This window comes from Magnolia sinica, chromosome 3 (assembly GCF_029962835.1).
Source record: "Magnolia sinica isolate HGM2019 chromosome 3, MsV1, whole genome shotgun sequence".
NCBI lineage: Eukaryota > Viridiplantae > Streptophyta > Magnoliopsida > Magnoliales > Magnoliaceae > Magnolia > Magnolia sinica.
This window is the reverse complement of record NC_080575.1, coordinates 115,101,527-115,117,547: the sequence shown is the minus strand read 5'-3', so window position 1 is coordinate 115,117,547 and position 16,021 is coordinate 115,101,527. Positions and strand designations below refer to the sequence as shown.

General features: G+C 42.1%; 1 protein-coding gene across 1 annotated transcript; it reads right to left on the bottom strand.

Moving 5' to 3' along the window:
* Positions 1 to 1,472: 1,472 nt before the first annotated feature.
* Positions 1,473 to 3,731, bottom strand: LOC131240852 (cationic amino acid transporter 5-like). Its single transcript, XM_058239355.1, has one exon. The coding sequence runs from the start codon at positions 3,595 to 3,597 to the stop codon at positions 1,831 to 1,833; it is 1,767 nt and encodes a 588-aa protein (XP_058095338.1). The 5' UTR covers positions 3,598 to 3,731; the 3' UTR covers positions 1,473 to 1,830.
* Between the last annotated feature and the right edge of the window lie 12,290 nt (positions 3,732 to 16,021).

Sequence of the window (16,021 nt, the reverse complement as noted above, 5' to 3'; positions counted from 1 at the left end):
TCAATCATGTAGGGCCCACCTTTGATTGCACACGCATCACAATGCCACCTTCATCTCATCAGCTTAAAAATACATTAATGGGTGGCCTGAAAATCGCGCTCTTCCTACATTCGTTGCAGAGGATTTGGGTCTCCTGAAGGGGCGTTGTGGTTAATCCTGACCTTTCAAATTGTGGCCTGAAAATGGACAGTTAGGAAGTAATAACAACAACCGGTGGTCAAACTTTTGGTCACTGTATCAAACGGCCTAAAAATGATCGATTGGCGACTGGTTGGACCCGAGTAGAATCAACGATTATTTTAAAGCCAGACAAGACCTCTCAGTTTTATATGATTGTTTTAATTCAAACCGTTTGGATTCACAAGAACAGTTCAAACCAGCAGCTGGATTGTTTTATAACCAGCTAGTGATACAGTGGTCCGAACCAACGCAGGACTAAGCCATTAGAACAGGCCATGACGCGTACCACTCTAATTCCCAAACCGTGGTCGCCTTTGCTACTACTGGCAAGATAAAAACTGCTAATTGATAGGAGGCCACATTTCAAGGAGACCTGTAATCTGTTAAATACCAAGCAGTCTATTAAGTTGCCCATTTGAGAAGCAGCTGCTATTTCGATTCCAAACCATTGAAACAAGTCAAGGGAACAAAATCTGATTTTATTTTATTTAAAAAAAAAAATTACCTGTATGGTTTGGTCCCAAAAGCAAACAGGTGACTACAATATAATGTTCATCTTTAATCAGGAATTTGTCGAGTCTGCGTTTGGGTGCACAAGTGAACTGAATTAAGAGAAAAATAAAGAAGTTTCCTATCACTTATAATGAGACAGTTGAGAAAGTTGCTCCGAATTCGAAGATAAAGTTCCTTCCAAGTCCAACTTGGAAGTTCCTCCATTTGAATGTGAATGAAGGCAACTTCACAGTAACATAATCGTGATTTGGAGCTTTATCCTTCAGTACCAATGTTAATGGATATAGTTATATCCAATTTGAGTCTGGATCCTCTATTTGCGTCGAAGCAGGAAAATCCTGGTTGTTGCAATTTAATTGGACCAAATTCACACTGCATTTAACACTGCATTGTTGACTGCCACGGACCAATGACGATATAGGAAAGCAGGAATGTCATGCTTGACACAAACAAAGGATCCTTACTCATCCAATTTAAGTTAATTATTGCAATTTGATTTGATCATGTATCCAACTGCGCATAACAGCTTCACATAAGTCATTGCAGTTCTTAGTAAGTCCTGGTTGTTCTAGAGGCATGTTCTTCCACTCTACATGTTGGGGTGTAGCACGCAGAGTATTTATACTAATGTTACCTAAATCACCAACCCTTGTACATTTTCTGTTCGGCATTCAATGATCTGAAGTATAGGCCATTTGCCATCCAAATCACTAATTTTACCGATTTGAAATCATGGTGCTCTTTTCCTAATGTAGATTAACTCGAAATGTCAATCTATATTCAGAATGCAAAGATTAATACTTCCATTTATGCAATAGCATACAAACATATACCATATTCATATGGTACCTATAATAATAATATTCATCTTTTCGTATGGAAATTACAATATGAATTTCTATATAAAATAAAGACTCTATGTTTATCATATGTACTGGAGGGACCCACATAATCCTACCCATGGCGTACCACACATCAAAGTAGTGGACTGCATAGCCATTCGATCCACGATCCAGGTAACATGAAGTGAAATTCAGATCTATCTATTTTTATTCTCTTATGGGTGTAGTTTATAGTTATTGCAGGAAAATCAAAGAAAGATGAGAAAGAGAACAGAGCAACATACATTCTATAATATCAAGGCGCTTCATTTTCAACATTGCCATTTTTGTGGACACTCGGATCAACTAGCTTATGCTGCTGGTGGGCCATGTCATATGTCGCATGGACGCCGAAGAACACATAGTAAATCAGCATAACCAAAGTGCAGATCCCGAATCTCTCGAAAGCTGAGGAAGGGAGTGATCCCATGAGGAACAGATTGGTCGCAATTGACAGAGATGGAAGCCATGGCACTAGTGGGACACCCCATACCTTGGGCGTCTGCTGCTGAGGAAGAAATATCGCAATTCCTGCCGTGCCCAAGAGCCAAAGAGGCACGGTGATGGTGTAGCCAATCCACTTGTTCGGCCTCAGACCCCAAAAAGCTGAAGTTCCCATGGAGGAAGCGATGATGATTATCAAGAAAATGATTAGTTTTAGGAGATTCGACCGTGGTGTGACTCCTCTTGCATAGTATCTCCTTACCAGGAGTGCGACCGCCATCATCATGAAGATGAAGAGCGTGCTGATAGATAGCAGGTTCGACAATACATCCAAACTGGAGAAGAAGGCCATGCAAGCGGTCGATGCAGTTAGAAAGATACCGGCGTAGATCGGTGTTCCTGTTATTGGATGAACCAGAGCAAACAGGGGAGGGATCATGTGGGCCCTGGCTATATGAGTTAAGTAGCGTGCCTGCCCAAGCGCACCCACCAAAAGAACAGTAGTCATCCCTTTGAGGGCGCCAAGAGCAACGAGATACTTAGCCCACTTCATCCCAACGTTCTGGAATGCAATCGAATACGCCGCGTTCCTGTCGATGTCCGTGTACTTCTGCATCATGCCCAGTGAAAGAGCCATAAGGCAATAGATGACGGTGATTATCGACATAGACCCGAGCAGACCCAATGGTATGTCCCTTGAAGGATTTTTAGTTTCCTCTGCCATTGTGGCGATGTTGTCAAATCCACCGTAGGCGAAGTACACAATCGCTGCTGCCCGAAAGACACCTTCAGCTCCGTAAGGAAGGAAGGGTGTCAAATTATCGGTGTTGGCGTGAGCGAAACCGGCAATGATCACGAACAGAATCACTACGGTGTTTATGGCGGATGCGATCCAGTTGAGGTAAGATGTTTTCCTTGTGCTGATCATGGTGATGCTTGAAGCAGCTACGAGGACGACGACAGCAATTGGGTCCAAGAGACTGAAGTCCTTGGCGAGATTTGTTTTAATCCGTAGTGAATTCGGCTGACGGTTTATGAGAGTCGCAAAGTACGAAGTCCAAGCTCTTGCGACGGCTGCCCCACCAACGACGCTCTCCAAGAGCAGATTTGCTGCAGTTATGAATGCCGCGAAGTCTCCCAATTCAACCCTCAGGTACGCGAACGAGCCACCTGCGACGGGGATTTCCACTGCGAACTCAGTGTAGCAGAAGACGGAGAGCATCGCAGAGAGGCCTGAAGCGACATACGACAGGACGATGGCGGGGCCCGCATGGTCGTGAGCTTCTTGCCCCGTTAGGACGAAGATGCCGGCACCGATTACAGACCCGAACCCGAACCAGGTGAGGTCCCACCAATTCAGGCACCGTTTCATGTCATTCTCGCTTTGCTTCCGGACCTCCCCGAGCTCACTAGCGTCGCATGATCGGCTAAGGAGCCGGTCCTTCATTCGGAAAAACGTCTGGGAGAGGGCTGATCTGTAGGTGGCCCAGTTCTTGAAGGACTCTTGAGGCAAGAAGTCATCCTTGCTCCATCTCCAGTAGCTTCTTCTATGAATCCTCTCATCAGCATCTCCTTCCATGTAAGAAATGGGAGTGCAGGATTTGAAATTCCAAGATTTGGGTTTTCCCTCTTTCTATGAGTGGAATGAAACGGGTGATGTGCGCATCTTTTTTGAGAAGGGGAAGAGATTGAGAGATTCTGAAGATAACTAAAATTAATGGAATCAAGTTGACTAGATATCGGTAGAGCAGACAAAATAAGAGTACCTGTTTCCAAACCAGGTGGGCCATGTTTGGCTGGCCTGTTGGAATGTAGATCGGTGTATAGAAAAACTAGTTTATTTTTCATTGTGGATGGACTGCCTGTAGTTTTCAAGAAAAAAAGGTGATTCCATTGGTCCTCCGGCATGCTAGTTTTTGAAATAAATTTATGCTGGAATGACCAAAACACCCGTCTACTATTACATATAAAAATCTCTGGATAAATGTCTTAAAAATTCATCTTAGAGTAGGTGACAAAATACAAAAAAAAAAAATAATAATAATAATAATAATAAATAAATAAATAAATAAATATAAATATAAATTTATGGGTGTTGAAGAGCCTGATAAAATCATTCTGAATCTGAACATACAACGTTCACCGCTTTATCATAATCGGACTAGATTGGTACTTTTGGGTGCGTTTTGTTGTGCCAAATTTCATGACATTTGGGGCAACCAAACGCGCCCAAATCAATAAAAAAATGTGATATCATAATCTTTACATCGTTCTTAAAATGCTAATCTCATATTATGAATCAAGTAGTTTTAATGATGATTTTAGATGTCTCATTATCGTGTCGTCGTCATAGTCATATCCATGACATCATCATTATTGTTGCCGTTATCATTCATCGGAGCATTGTCCAAGGTAATTGGAATCAGCTTTGCAAATGTCCATCCAGAAAATCAGAAATGTATGCTTCTTCTTCTTCTTCTTCTTCTTTTTTCAATGTATTTCCTTACCATCACTGCTGCTGCATCTTTCTCTGGGGATGATACCATGAAACTACTATCATTAAAACAATGACACCAGTTGTAAATGGCCCATTTCAACAGGTTGGCCCATCATTTGGACCGTTCATCTCACGAACTCCTGCGATAGCCTAAACTCATACAAAATTGTATTTCAGAGAACTTCAGGCCTTTCTTTTTCTTTTTCTTTTTATTTTCCCCAAAACCCATTCATGGGCTAGGGACTGATCAGAAAATCAGAATCACGATCTTAGTCCTACTTACTATGAAGCGGATTGTGTCTTGCACTTAGTCCAGGCAGGGGCTCTGTGGAGCCCAGCGTGATGTATGAGTTTTATCCACGCTGTCCATCCATTTTTCCAGATTATATTAGTGAATGAACCTAAAAATGAATCACATTCAAGGCTCAAGTGGACCACACGGTTGGGGATTGGAAGCCCCCATTAAAAACTTCTTGGGAGTAGAAGTTTTGATAAAGCTGATATTTGTGTGTTCCCTTCATTCATTTAGGTATATATGACCTCATGAATAAGTTGGATGGCAAATAAATATCACCTCTTCTTCGTAATGTCGCCCACTTGAGCCTTGGATCTGACTCATGTTGGGGCTCATATTCTAAAGCAGTATAAAAAATAGATAGACGACTTGGATAAAATATATACATCACGGTGGCCCCACAGAGCCTGTGCCTGGACCGAGTCGGTCCACGTAATGGCAGGCCGCAATCCGCGTCCTTCTTGCTGCAACTAGTCAACGGTGGGGCCTACAATACGGGCAATCGATATCACCGAAACAGATATCATTGCCCTCCCCTGTCTATATCCATCGTCATTGTCATCGTCATCATAAAGTAGAAATCAATCTCCATCATTATTATTATATATATATATATATATATATATAGAGAGAGAGAGAGGGGGGTTACATGCGGTCGAGCTCACAGGAATTCCCATGAGGTCGAGTCATGTGGGCCCCACCATGATGTATGTTGAACATCTATACCATCAGTCAGATGCACCATTTCATGGTGGGCTTAGGGTTTAAAAGGCTTAAAAATCAAGTCAATCCATGACTTGTGTGGGCCACACCACATACAAAAGTTAAGAGCAGTTACCACTCCATTAAAACGTTCATAATCATTTGTTGGGCCCAGAGATGTGGTTCACAAATTCAGCCCATCCATTATGTGTGTCCCACTTGGATAAGGGATCGGACCAAGTTTTAGACCATCCAAATTTCAGGTGGCCCCACCAAGTGCTTTTATATGTTTTAGGGATATCTTTACATGATTTTAGATGGTATGGCCCACTTGAGATCCGTATACGATTGATTTTTGGGATATCCCATAATTTAAAGAGAACTCAAAATGCACGGTATTGATGTTTGATATATATCATGGTGGGGCCCACGCAATTCGACCTCATGGAAATCTCCCTTGGGGCTCGACCGCACGGAACCTTTTCCCATATATATATATATATGAGCAGAGGTTTCCTGCGAACCGTATCGCATGAGACTTCATGTGCACTAAGGCTGGCTTACTTATACAATAGGTTGAGGGTCGACCTCACTGTGATTCGTTTGTAACATCCATTCCAGCCATTATCTGCCTTATTAAAATTCATGCACAGTAATGAAAACTTTATATGCATTTACTATTGATGTGACCACACCACATGAAAATGTAGTTATTGACCGCCCACCATTAAAAGAATTTTAAGAGCTACAAAAGTTTTAGAATAAGCTGATATTTGTGTTTTCCTTCATCCAAGCCTACATGACATAATCAACAAGTTGGATATCAAATAAACGTTATAGTGGAGCCTCGGAAGTTTTTAATATATATATATATATATATATATATATATATATATATATATATACACACACACACACACACATCTTCAGTTGGTAGGTCCCACCGTGATGCGTGAGTGTGGGGCCCATTACTATTTACGAGTGCCATCCAACCTGTCCGTTAGACGTACCTCCCCATGTTAATCAAATATGCCTAATTCCCACCTAACCCGGGACTCAGCTGGGCCACGCCAAAGGAACAATGGGTGGAGGACCCCAAACACAGAAACTTCCAAATGAAATGTGGGGTCCAAAGTGTTGCATATAGATCATCCGACCCAATCATTAAGTGGGGCCCACCAGGATGAAGAAATCCACTGACAATCCAGTCACTAGAAAACATAGGTGGGCCACAAAAGGTGAATATATAGGTCTAGGCGCGATTGTTTCTCCCCGTATTGTGTCCCACCGGAGTGAACATTAGGAGTCTCACCAGATGCAAGGTTTGGATTCCACATAAACACCACGTGTGGGCCCCACACAGCTCCAGCGTTACTGTATGTTGGAACGTGCATGATCATTCCTTTGCATAGAAGGGAAGTTCGTTTTGCCTGTCCCGACTCAGGATACAGCATGTGTCCCCACCCACTGGGCCCTCGGGCTAAGTGGTCTGATTATCCAAACCGTCCATGTTGTGGGACTTTATGCTACACTGACACTGCAAGAAATTTAAACTGAACCGATGACTGTGATCATCACTTTCTCTACATGAAAAGAAAATTTTCAATGGATGGGATTCTGCTCTTAAATCAAAAGTCAAGATCATCAATGAATCTTGCTCGTGGGGGGAATAGCTTATTCATGGTAGTAAATAAAATTTGAATCGTTAAAATCATCCGACCAACTTGCACATATATCCTAATAGTCTTGACAGATGAAAAGCAAAAACTGTTTTGCAAAATAATTACAATCAACTCCTTTTGAAATTAATCACAGCTAACGAAACCATTTCTACATATTCATGTCCTTGAGATCTAAAACAAAATTCATAGCACTGGTGCCTTAGGTCTCAGTCATTCATAAAGTGGGCCATTCCATGAGTTGTCCATGGTTCGAAAATTGCAGAGGTATAGATACACCCAATCTTCTTACCAATAGCCCAGATGGAATGATTTGTCTAGGACTCGTCTGAGTCGACTCAAAGTCAGTAGCTACCAATCTGGTTCGAAGCCACTGAGTAATAGCCGAAGTAATGAATATAAGAAATTCATGCAATTGATCAAATATCCACCATCTTGCGTTTGGGTAGGTGGAGAAATCATTTTGGAGTAATCAATGAGTGGGCCACACATGTACCAAAACGATCGTTGGACCCATCTGATGATGGAACGGGAATGACTTTTTGGTCTCTGAAACATGTCAGTGGGGCCCAACGTGATGACCAGCCGGAATCTCACCAAAGAAAAATGAAGATCGTTGGAGAGAGAAGGAAAATGATTCGGTGGCAACGTGCTCATCCATTAATTTTTCTGGCTTGCATTAGAAAAATATCCCCTCAGTAGACTTCGACGACTTTTGACTCCGACACGGGGATGTCGATGGGCGGACGAGCACCTCACCACACGCACTTTTATATGCATCCGCACGTACGGATCGACACGGGTGTGAGTCATCTGAGCAATGCATCAGATCATCCTCACTTGCTAGATCTATTGGCCAGCAGATGAATGGACTGGCTTGATGTTTGATGTAGATCATATGTACGAAGATGGGCCCCCCGATGCACGGCTTGGATGTCCCGCACGTGCTTCGGTGGCATGTTTGAGCACGTGGAGTGCCCATGGAGAGATGCGGGGGGTCCTAGGAAACCTCATTTATTGCCAGAGGGCTCACAAAAGCTGTAGCCCTAGATGACTTTGACGAAGATACAATGGCGTTAGGTGGTTATTTGCTAGTGGGCCCCTTTCATGGGGACGCGGATTGCGTCCTACCCCCGCCCGGACGGTAATCCGACAGGGCAGGGCTCGGTGGGCCCACCGTGATGTAATTATTTTATCGACACCGTTCATATTTTTTATTAGATTATTTTAAGGTATGAGCCAAAAATTGAGCTGGAGAAGTTTTGGATCAAGCTTATATTTGTGTTTTCACTACATCCAAGTCTGCCTGACCTTATTAATAGGTTGGGTGGTAAAAAAAACATCACGGTGGCCCTTAGAAAGGTTTCAACGGTGGGTGTCATTATCACTGCAGCTTCCTTCGATGTGGTCCAATAGAGCTGTGTAACTGCTTCAATTTTTAGTTCACATATTAGAATGATTTGAGAAAAGCGATAAACGGCATGGATAAAACACTTACATCACGGTAGGCCCACAGAGCCCTGCCCGGACGGATAGGACGCAATCCGCGTCCCTTTTCATGGATGGATGGATGGATGGATGGCGACGCTGTACGAAAGTAACCCATACTCTTATGGAGCTCTCCACTTCTCCTTTGAGCCCATCATTTATGGGTGTCCACTTTTGCACGGTGGGACATCTACAGTGGGGACCACCGGTGTAGAGTTCCATCTGTTATCACACGTGTACAGAGAATATAGGTGTGGGACACCATGCATACCCCAGCCGGTTGCTAGACAAGTACAAGACTTGACACGTGTCACACACACAAAAATCGGGCGCAAGCGATGGACCACAATATTTTGATGATGTCTTAATGATAATACAAGAAGATGACACAAGTGGGCCACCCCACAGGGAACAGTGGAAATGGCCCTACTATTGAAACCTTCCTGGGGCCCACCATGATGTCGGTCCACAGACCCGTTTTCGTGATGCATCGGCTGCCTAGTCCTACAACTGCTGTTCATCCGGAAAGTGGATTGGCTGGTGTACCACACACTACCGACCTGGCTGATGTGTTGACGTCACCAAGTTTTGTAGCTCCCATCATGAGAGATGTGTTATGTCCGAACCGTCCGCAGGTTTGAGCAAAAAATTAGACAGATCTAAAGATCAAGTGGACCACACTACAAAAAGCAGTGGGGGATTGAACGTTTACCATTAAAACCTTATAAATAGATTGGATGGAAAATAACCGTTATAGTGAGCCCTATGAATGTTTTAACGGTGAGAATCATTATCCTATTGCTATTTGTGGTGTAGTATACTTGAGCTTTGGATACAACTCGTTTTTGGGCTCATGACTAAAATGTTCTCTTTAAATGGATGAACTGTGTGGATATAATAAACACATCATTATGGGCCATATAACTTTGATCTCCTTTGAACCGTTGGTAAACCTGAGCTCGAGGAGCGTCAGCGCTCGTCTTCGCACGACACGTACCAACACCAGCCAGGTCGGTGGTGTGTGTTACACCAGCCAATCCGCTTCCGTTCATACGGGGTTCAAGACGCACAGATAACTCTGCCTTACTCTACGATGCTCCAGCTGGAAGTTTGCAGAGCTCAATTTTCATTTTCAGCTTATACAAATGGGACCCATGGTTTCGGTGGTTCAAAACCGTTCATGTTATGTGCCCAATGTGGACAGCCATGCACTGAAAATCTCTGAGGCTGAAGAAGAATCCCAACCGTTCAATAAGCTGCTAACAAAATAGACCATGGTTCACATTCAACCCAAAAAAGGGCGAAAGATTCGATAGGTAGGATCTTTCAATCTAGTGAAGTTTCGGTGCATCGGCTCAAAATATCAACGGTCTGGAACATAAATCATGGCCCAGTTGCACAAACTGAAAATCCAAACGGTACTGTACAAACATTTAGCCCGAGTACTAAATAATAACACCTCCACACCAAACCAGTATGGACCGAATGGTCAGCCCATGCAAGAGTAATTATTCCACTTCAGAAGGTGGCATTGTGTGCGCTGGACCAATTACGACACTTCCATCCCCGCTGGATGGAAGGTTGAATACAATCTGGCCCACTCCAGCACCGTTTGTCATTGAAGCGGGCCAATACTGAAAAGGAATCAATGGGTTGATAGGTCCGCACCACGCAAGGGGTAAGTCCAAATTCCGGGAACGGATTGGCTACTCCCCCTGCCACCACCAGCCCCGTGGCTGGTGGTCGGTGCTCTGTGGGCCCCACCATGATGTATGTCCTTTCTCCATTCCGTTCATCCATTTTAAAAGATCATTTTAGGGCTTGATCACAAAAATGAGAGGAATATAAATCTCAGGTGGACCACACCACAAGAAAACAATATTGATTGGATATCCGCCATTAAAATCCTCCTAAGGCCCAATGTACTGTTTATTTGACATCCAATCTATTGATTAGGTCATACAGACCCAGATGAAGGGTAAAAACAAATATCAGCTTGATCCAAAACTTTCATGTCCCCCAAAAAATTTTTAATGGTCGAAATTCATTCAACACGGTTTCCTGTAATGTGGTCCACTTGAGATTGGCATATAATTCATTTTTTATCTAATATATAAAATGATCTAGAAAACTAGATGGACGGTATGGATGAAACACAAACATCATTATGGAGCCCACAGAGCACCGAACACCAGCCATTGGCTGGTGGCAGGGGGAGTAGCCAATCCGTTTCCCCAAATTCCTGGGCCTAGTTAAAGTTTCGGGGCGTCGGATTGAGTCTCAGCGGCTCCTAGTGATGGATGGTCACGGCTTGGGTAGATCCTGACCATGACTGCTGAAATTTGCATACGGTATGACCTGGTCTGGGCTCGGTCTTGTGGAACATTGCCACGCTTTGGTATGGGCCTAGATCGTCCAATTTGGCCGACCCTGGCCCAGCTTAGAAGAGGCTGTCGACACCAACTTCAGCTAAAATTGGGAATTGAAACAAACAGCATACACTCAAGAGGCCGTTTCCTTTGCAGGTCCTTGGAGAATAAGCTTGTTTTTCAAGAGTTGTGTGTGGGCCCATCGTGGCGTGCATGGCCCGCATCCAACCTGTCCAGTAGGGTTGGACTAGCGTGAATTTGGACACCCAAAAAAAATAGGACAGTCAGAACATCATGTGGGCCACCACATGACTTGAAGGTTTTTGGGTGATTATCGATTATTTTCTGTTTCCTACCATCTAATAATTGCATAAGCATGATTTTGGGGCATCCCATCAGGGCTCAATTAATGCGCAGGTTAGATGACCGAAGTGGATTGCATCTTATTCCCGCCGGTCTCTAGCCAGGGACCAGCTGATCTACGTGGGGGCCAACCATGATCTGCTTATCCATGCGGTCCAACCCTTTTCTCAGAACAGTAAGTGAACTACATGATATGACTCTTGCATTTAACACCTTATGCATTTAATGCAACCCAAACTTAATACTTGGTGTAGTTCACTTGAGCGTAAGATCCCCTCATTTTGAACCCATACCTTAAAATATTACAAGAAAAGAGATGTACGGCGTGAGTAGAATGCAATCCGTTTCCTCAGTTGTCATATACACAAGACAATAAGCTCTAAGCTCCCTGCAAGCAGATGAATAGGGATGAATAAGTAGGAGTAACTTTTACACAGATATGAACTACTTATTACAGTCTTTTTTATTTAAGGCTGGCAATGGGCTCAGATTAGGCCACCAAAATCAAAAATTTATTGAATAGCCTTAAGCTATAGTGACATGTTCTTAAAGAACCTGAATCTAGTAGAAAATAGTTTTGATGGCAAGGACTGGACACTAATTACTGTTGACATGCAGACGTGAAGACATGACGTGACGTGACTTGCTCGGAAAAAAATTAAAAATTAAAATTATGGCAATCAATCAAACATCTTATTTATCGGTCCACATTATAAACCTTAATGGCATTATACATTTATTGGTAAGGCCACAAAACAAATATGTCTGCAGTTTATAAGTAATTTGTAAACAATTGTGTATTATCCATCATACTCTACTGTAGTAATGTGCCTTATGTTGGGATTTGTGATGCGGAATGACACATATGAATCTAAGATAACAATCCTAGAGCACCCAGCAAACACAAGAGAACACAAACATTTAACGTGGAAAACCCTTTTAAGAAAAAATCATGGTACAAAGTGATAGAAATCCATTATGAAAACATAAATTACAAAGAGAGAGGACTTACCTGATTCGAACAAACTCGAATCTCACCCTTGCTACACCATTTGAAAACCCTAGAATCCTTTTTGAAACCCTTGGAATACCTTTAGAAAGCCTTAGAGTATTTTAGAAAGGTCTTAGGAACTCCTATTTATAGTTTAGGAAACTCCACTTTCGCATCGACTTGGAATAATCCAGAAACCACCTCAAATTTACACAGTCCGTGTGCTATCTGCGTAACCTTTGACGAGTTGAGGATCACGGAAATTTCAATATACTTTGTTGTTGGGCCTTGAGTCGAACTTTCTTGGGCTAGTCGAACTTTTTCAGATTTAAGATATCTTTTAACAACAATCTTCAACATGTCTTCAATCTTCAAACGTATAAATTCTTGACCTCTTTTCTTATCTCTGCATCACATCATAACTTTAATCAATGCTTTTCGTGCATACTCTATCCTTCTTTTATGCCATTGTCAAGCTTAGAGAAGTTGCATAGAACTTGAACTTCTCTACAGGAATAACCTTGGTAAGCATGTTTACTGGATTCACGCTAGTGTGAATCTTCTCCAAAGTAACACCTCATTCTTCAAGCATCTATCGGATAAAGTGGTGACAAACATCAATGTGTTTAATACGTGAGTAATGAATAGAATTTCTAGCCAAATTAATAGCGCTCTCACTGTCACAATTAACCAGCACGGCCTCCTGCTGAAGCCCCAACTGATTTATCATGCCTCTTAAGCAAATACCTTCCTTAAACGCTTCTGTCACTGCCATATATTCTACTTCGATCGTGGAAAGAGCCATCACGGACTGAAGCTTCGACATCCAACTAATTGCTTCACCCTCTAGTACAAACGAGTAACCTGAAGTCGACTTTCTGGAATCCACAGTCTGCGTAGTCTGAATCCACATAACTTACCAACTTTGCTCCTAGTTTCTCAAAAGTTAAGACGCAGTCTTTTGTACCTCGAATTTATTGAAGTAACCATCTCATTACATCCCAATGTTGCTTGCCGGGGTATTTGCTCACAACATCGATTGCCTGTGAAATAACTGGTCTAATACAAATAATGGCATGTACTACCAACTGCATTCAAATAAGGCTCGTGAAACATATCCTGCTTTTTCTCATCTGTTTTGAAACATTGTCCTGAGGAAAGCTTGAGGTGAGCCACGTAAGGAATGCTCACCAGCTTTACATAATCCATTGGATACTTGATCAATACCTACTCAATGTATTCTGTTTGTGATAACCAAAGCCTACTCCTCTTCTAGTCTCTATAAATATCAATGCTAAGAACCATCTTTGCAGCCCACAAATCCTTCATCTCGAATGTCTCTATTAACCGAGTCTACAGTACATTGAATTCAGACATGTCTTGATTGGTGATCTACATGTCATCAATATACAATTCCAGGATGATGACCGTGCCAATATCACTCAGTGTCTTGCAATAGATACAGTTATCGTATTCACTCCTAGAAAATTTCTGATTCACCATGAAAAATCAAAATTTTATACCACTGCCTAGGTGACAGGTTCTATAACGACCTCCTGCAAACATTGTTCTCTGCCCTTTTAACTTCGAATCACTCTAGTTGCTCCATGAATGACAACACTTCCAATTTTCCATGCAGAAGTGTAGTCTCCACATTCATCCATTCCAGCTTGAGATCGTATTGGGCAACCAGCACCAATATGAATCTAATAGACACCTATTATATTGCCGATGTGAATATTTCTGAGAAGTCAATCCATTCTCTCTAAGCATAATCATTTGCTACCAGCCTCACTCTGTATCTATACTGTATCCTTTTGAAGATCTACTTACATCCAATCATTTTCCGACTCACTGGAAGCTTCACCAGCTTCCATATGTCAATCTAGTACAATAAGTCCATCACACCGTCCATACTCACCTTCCACTTCTCAACACAAGACTCACCTAGAGCCATTTGAATAGTAAACGGATCCCCCTCGTTTGTAACGAGAGTATATGCGATATTAAAGACGTTCATGTACCTTGCCGATATCCTGCGATTATGTTTTGTGATTCTTCTCGCAGGTGGCTGTTCCACCTGCTCTGTATCTCTGTTCACGCGTCTCAGCCTTCATGCCTTGCCCACTCATGTGGCCATGCCCAGCATGCCACACACGTGTAGAGGTGAAATTTCCTACAATTACTGCAGTTCCACTCGTTGAAGTGCTCTCAATCAACCTATAAATGTTATCGAGTCGTTGCACTTTCATGATTACACGTGCCCCCTAGATACTTTAAGGGCACTATCAATACTCGTGAACTTACACCCTATAGCCTCTAGTGCACCAAGAGAAATCAGACTCTTCTTTATGTCGGGAACATGCCTCACCTTAGTCAGAGTACGCTCTGTCCCATCAAACATCTTAATGCGTACCATACCAACAGCCACAACATTACAGGCAATGTCATTGCCCATAAACACCTATCCACCAATGCACTCTCTGTAGCTCGCGAAGTAACTCTGATGAGGAGTCATATGAAAAGATGCACCTGTGTCTAGAATCCACTCGTCCCTACGTTCATCGTATAAGTATCTGATCATAAAGAATCACCTTCGCATCCACTCATTCTTTCATCAGACGTGACAACGTTGGCCTCTCTATATGAAGCCGTAGATTTTTCTCTTTTAGATTTAAGATTTGTACAATCCTTCTTCATGTGTCCTTTATCCTACAATTTCAGCACTCTAACTTGCCTTTACTCTTACCCATGGACTTAGATCTTAACCTTGAAGTCATGTATCTCGCTTAGAATTCCTGCCTCTCGTAATCAGTGCATCAGAAGATGTCCCTATGTCATTATTTAGCTTTGTCATGTCCTTCGCTTGAAGGGCTGAGATGACTGTGTCAACACTCATGGTTTTATTTACAGTGCACATTGTGTCCTTAAATGACTCATACGGTGCCGAAAGGGAATTCAGCAACATACATGCTTATTCCTCATCTTTGATCACTTCCTCCACATCCAGTAATTTGCAAACCAATTTATTAAAGTTACTAATGTAGGCCTTCAGATCTCCACCCTCTGTCATCTTGAAGTTATATGACTGTAGCTTCAAGTGTATGCAATTTTCAGAAGATTTTTTCGTATAAATATCATCTAACTTCGCCTATAAACTAGATATAATTTTCTCCCTTAAAATATTGTAAAGAACCTCATCCATGAGATATAAAAGGATTGAGGATAAGGCCTTCTTATCAAGGGTATTTTAATCATCATCAGTCATAATAGACTTTCGCTCCTCAAGAACACCATCTTTACCTTACATGATTAAGGAACTGATTATCTTGATCTTCTATAACTCAAAGTTATTTTTCTCTGAGTACTTCTCAATATCATACCTAGTACTTTCCATTGATGTTAATCCTGCAGATCCAAATCTGTGCCCCAACAATAGCTTTGATACCACTTGTTGGGATTTGTGTTGTGGAATCACACAGACAAATCTACAGATCTAGGATAGCAATCCAAGAGCACTAAAGAAACACGAGAATATAAAGATTTAACTTGTGGAAAATCTTTTCGAGAAAAAACCACGGTATAAAGCAACAGAAATCCACTATGAAAACATAAATTA

Bases quoted from the DNA above. Each gene is read 5' to 3' on its own strand.
- LOC131240852 (XM_058239355.1), bottom strand. From the start codon at position 3,597: ATGGAAGGAGATGCTGATGAGAGGATTCATAGAAGAAGCTACTGGAGA.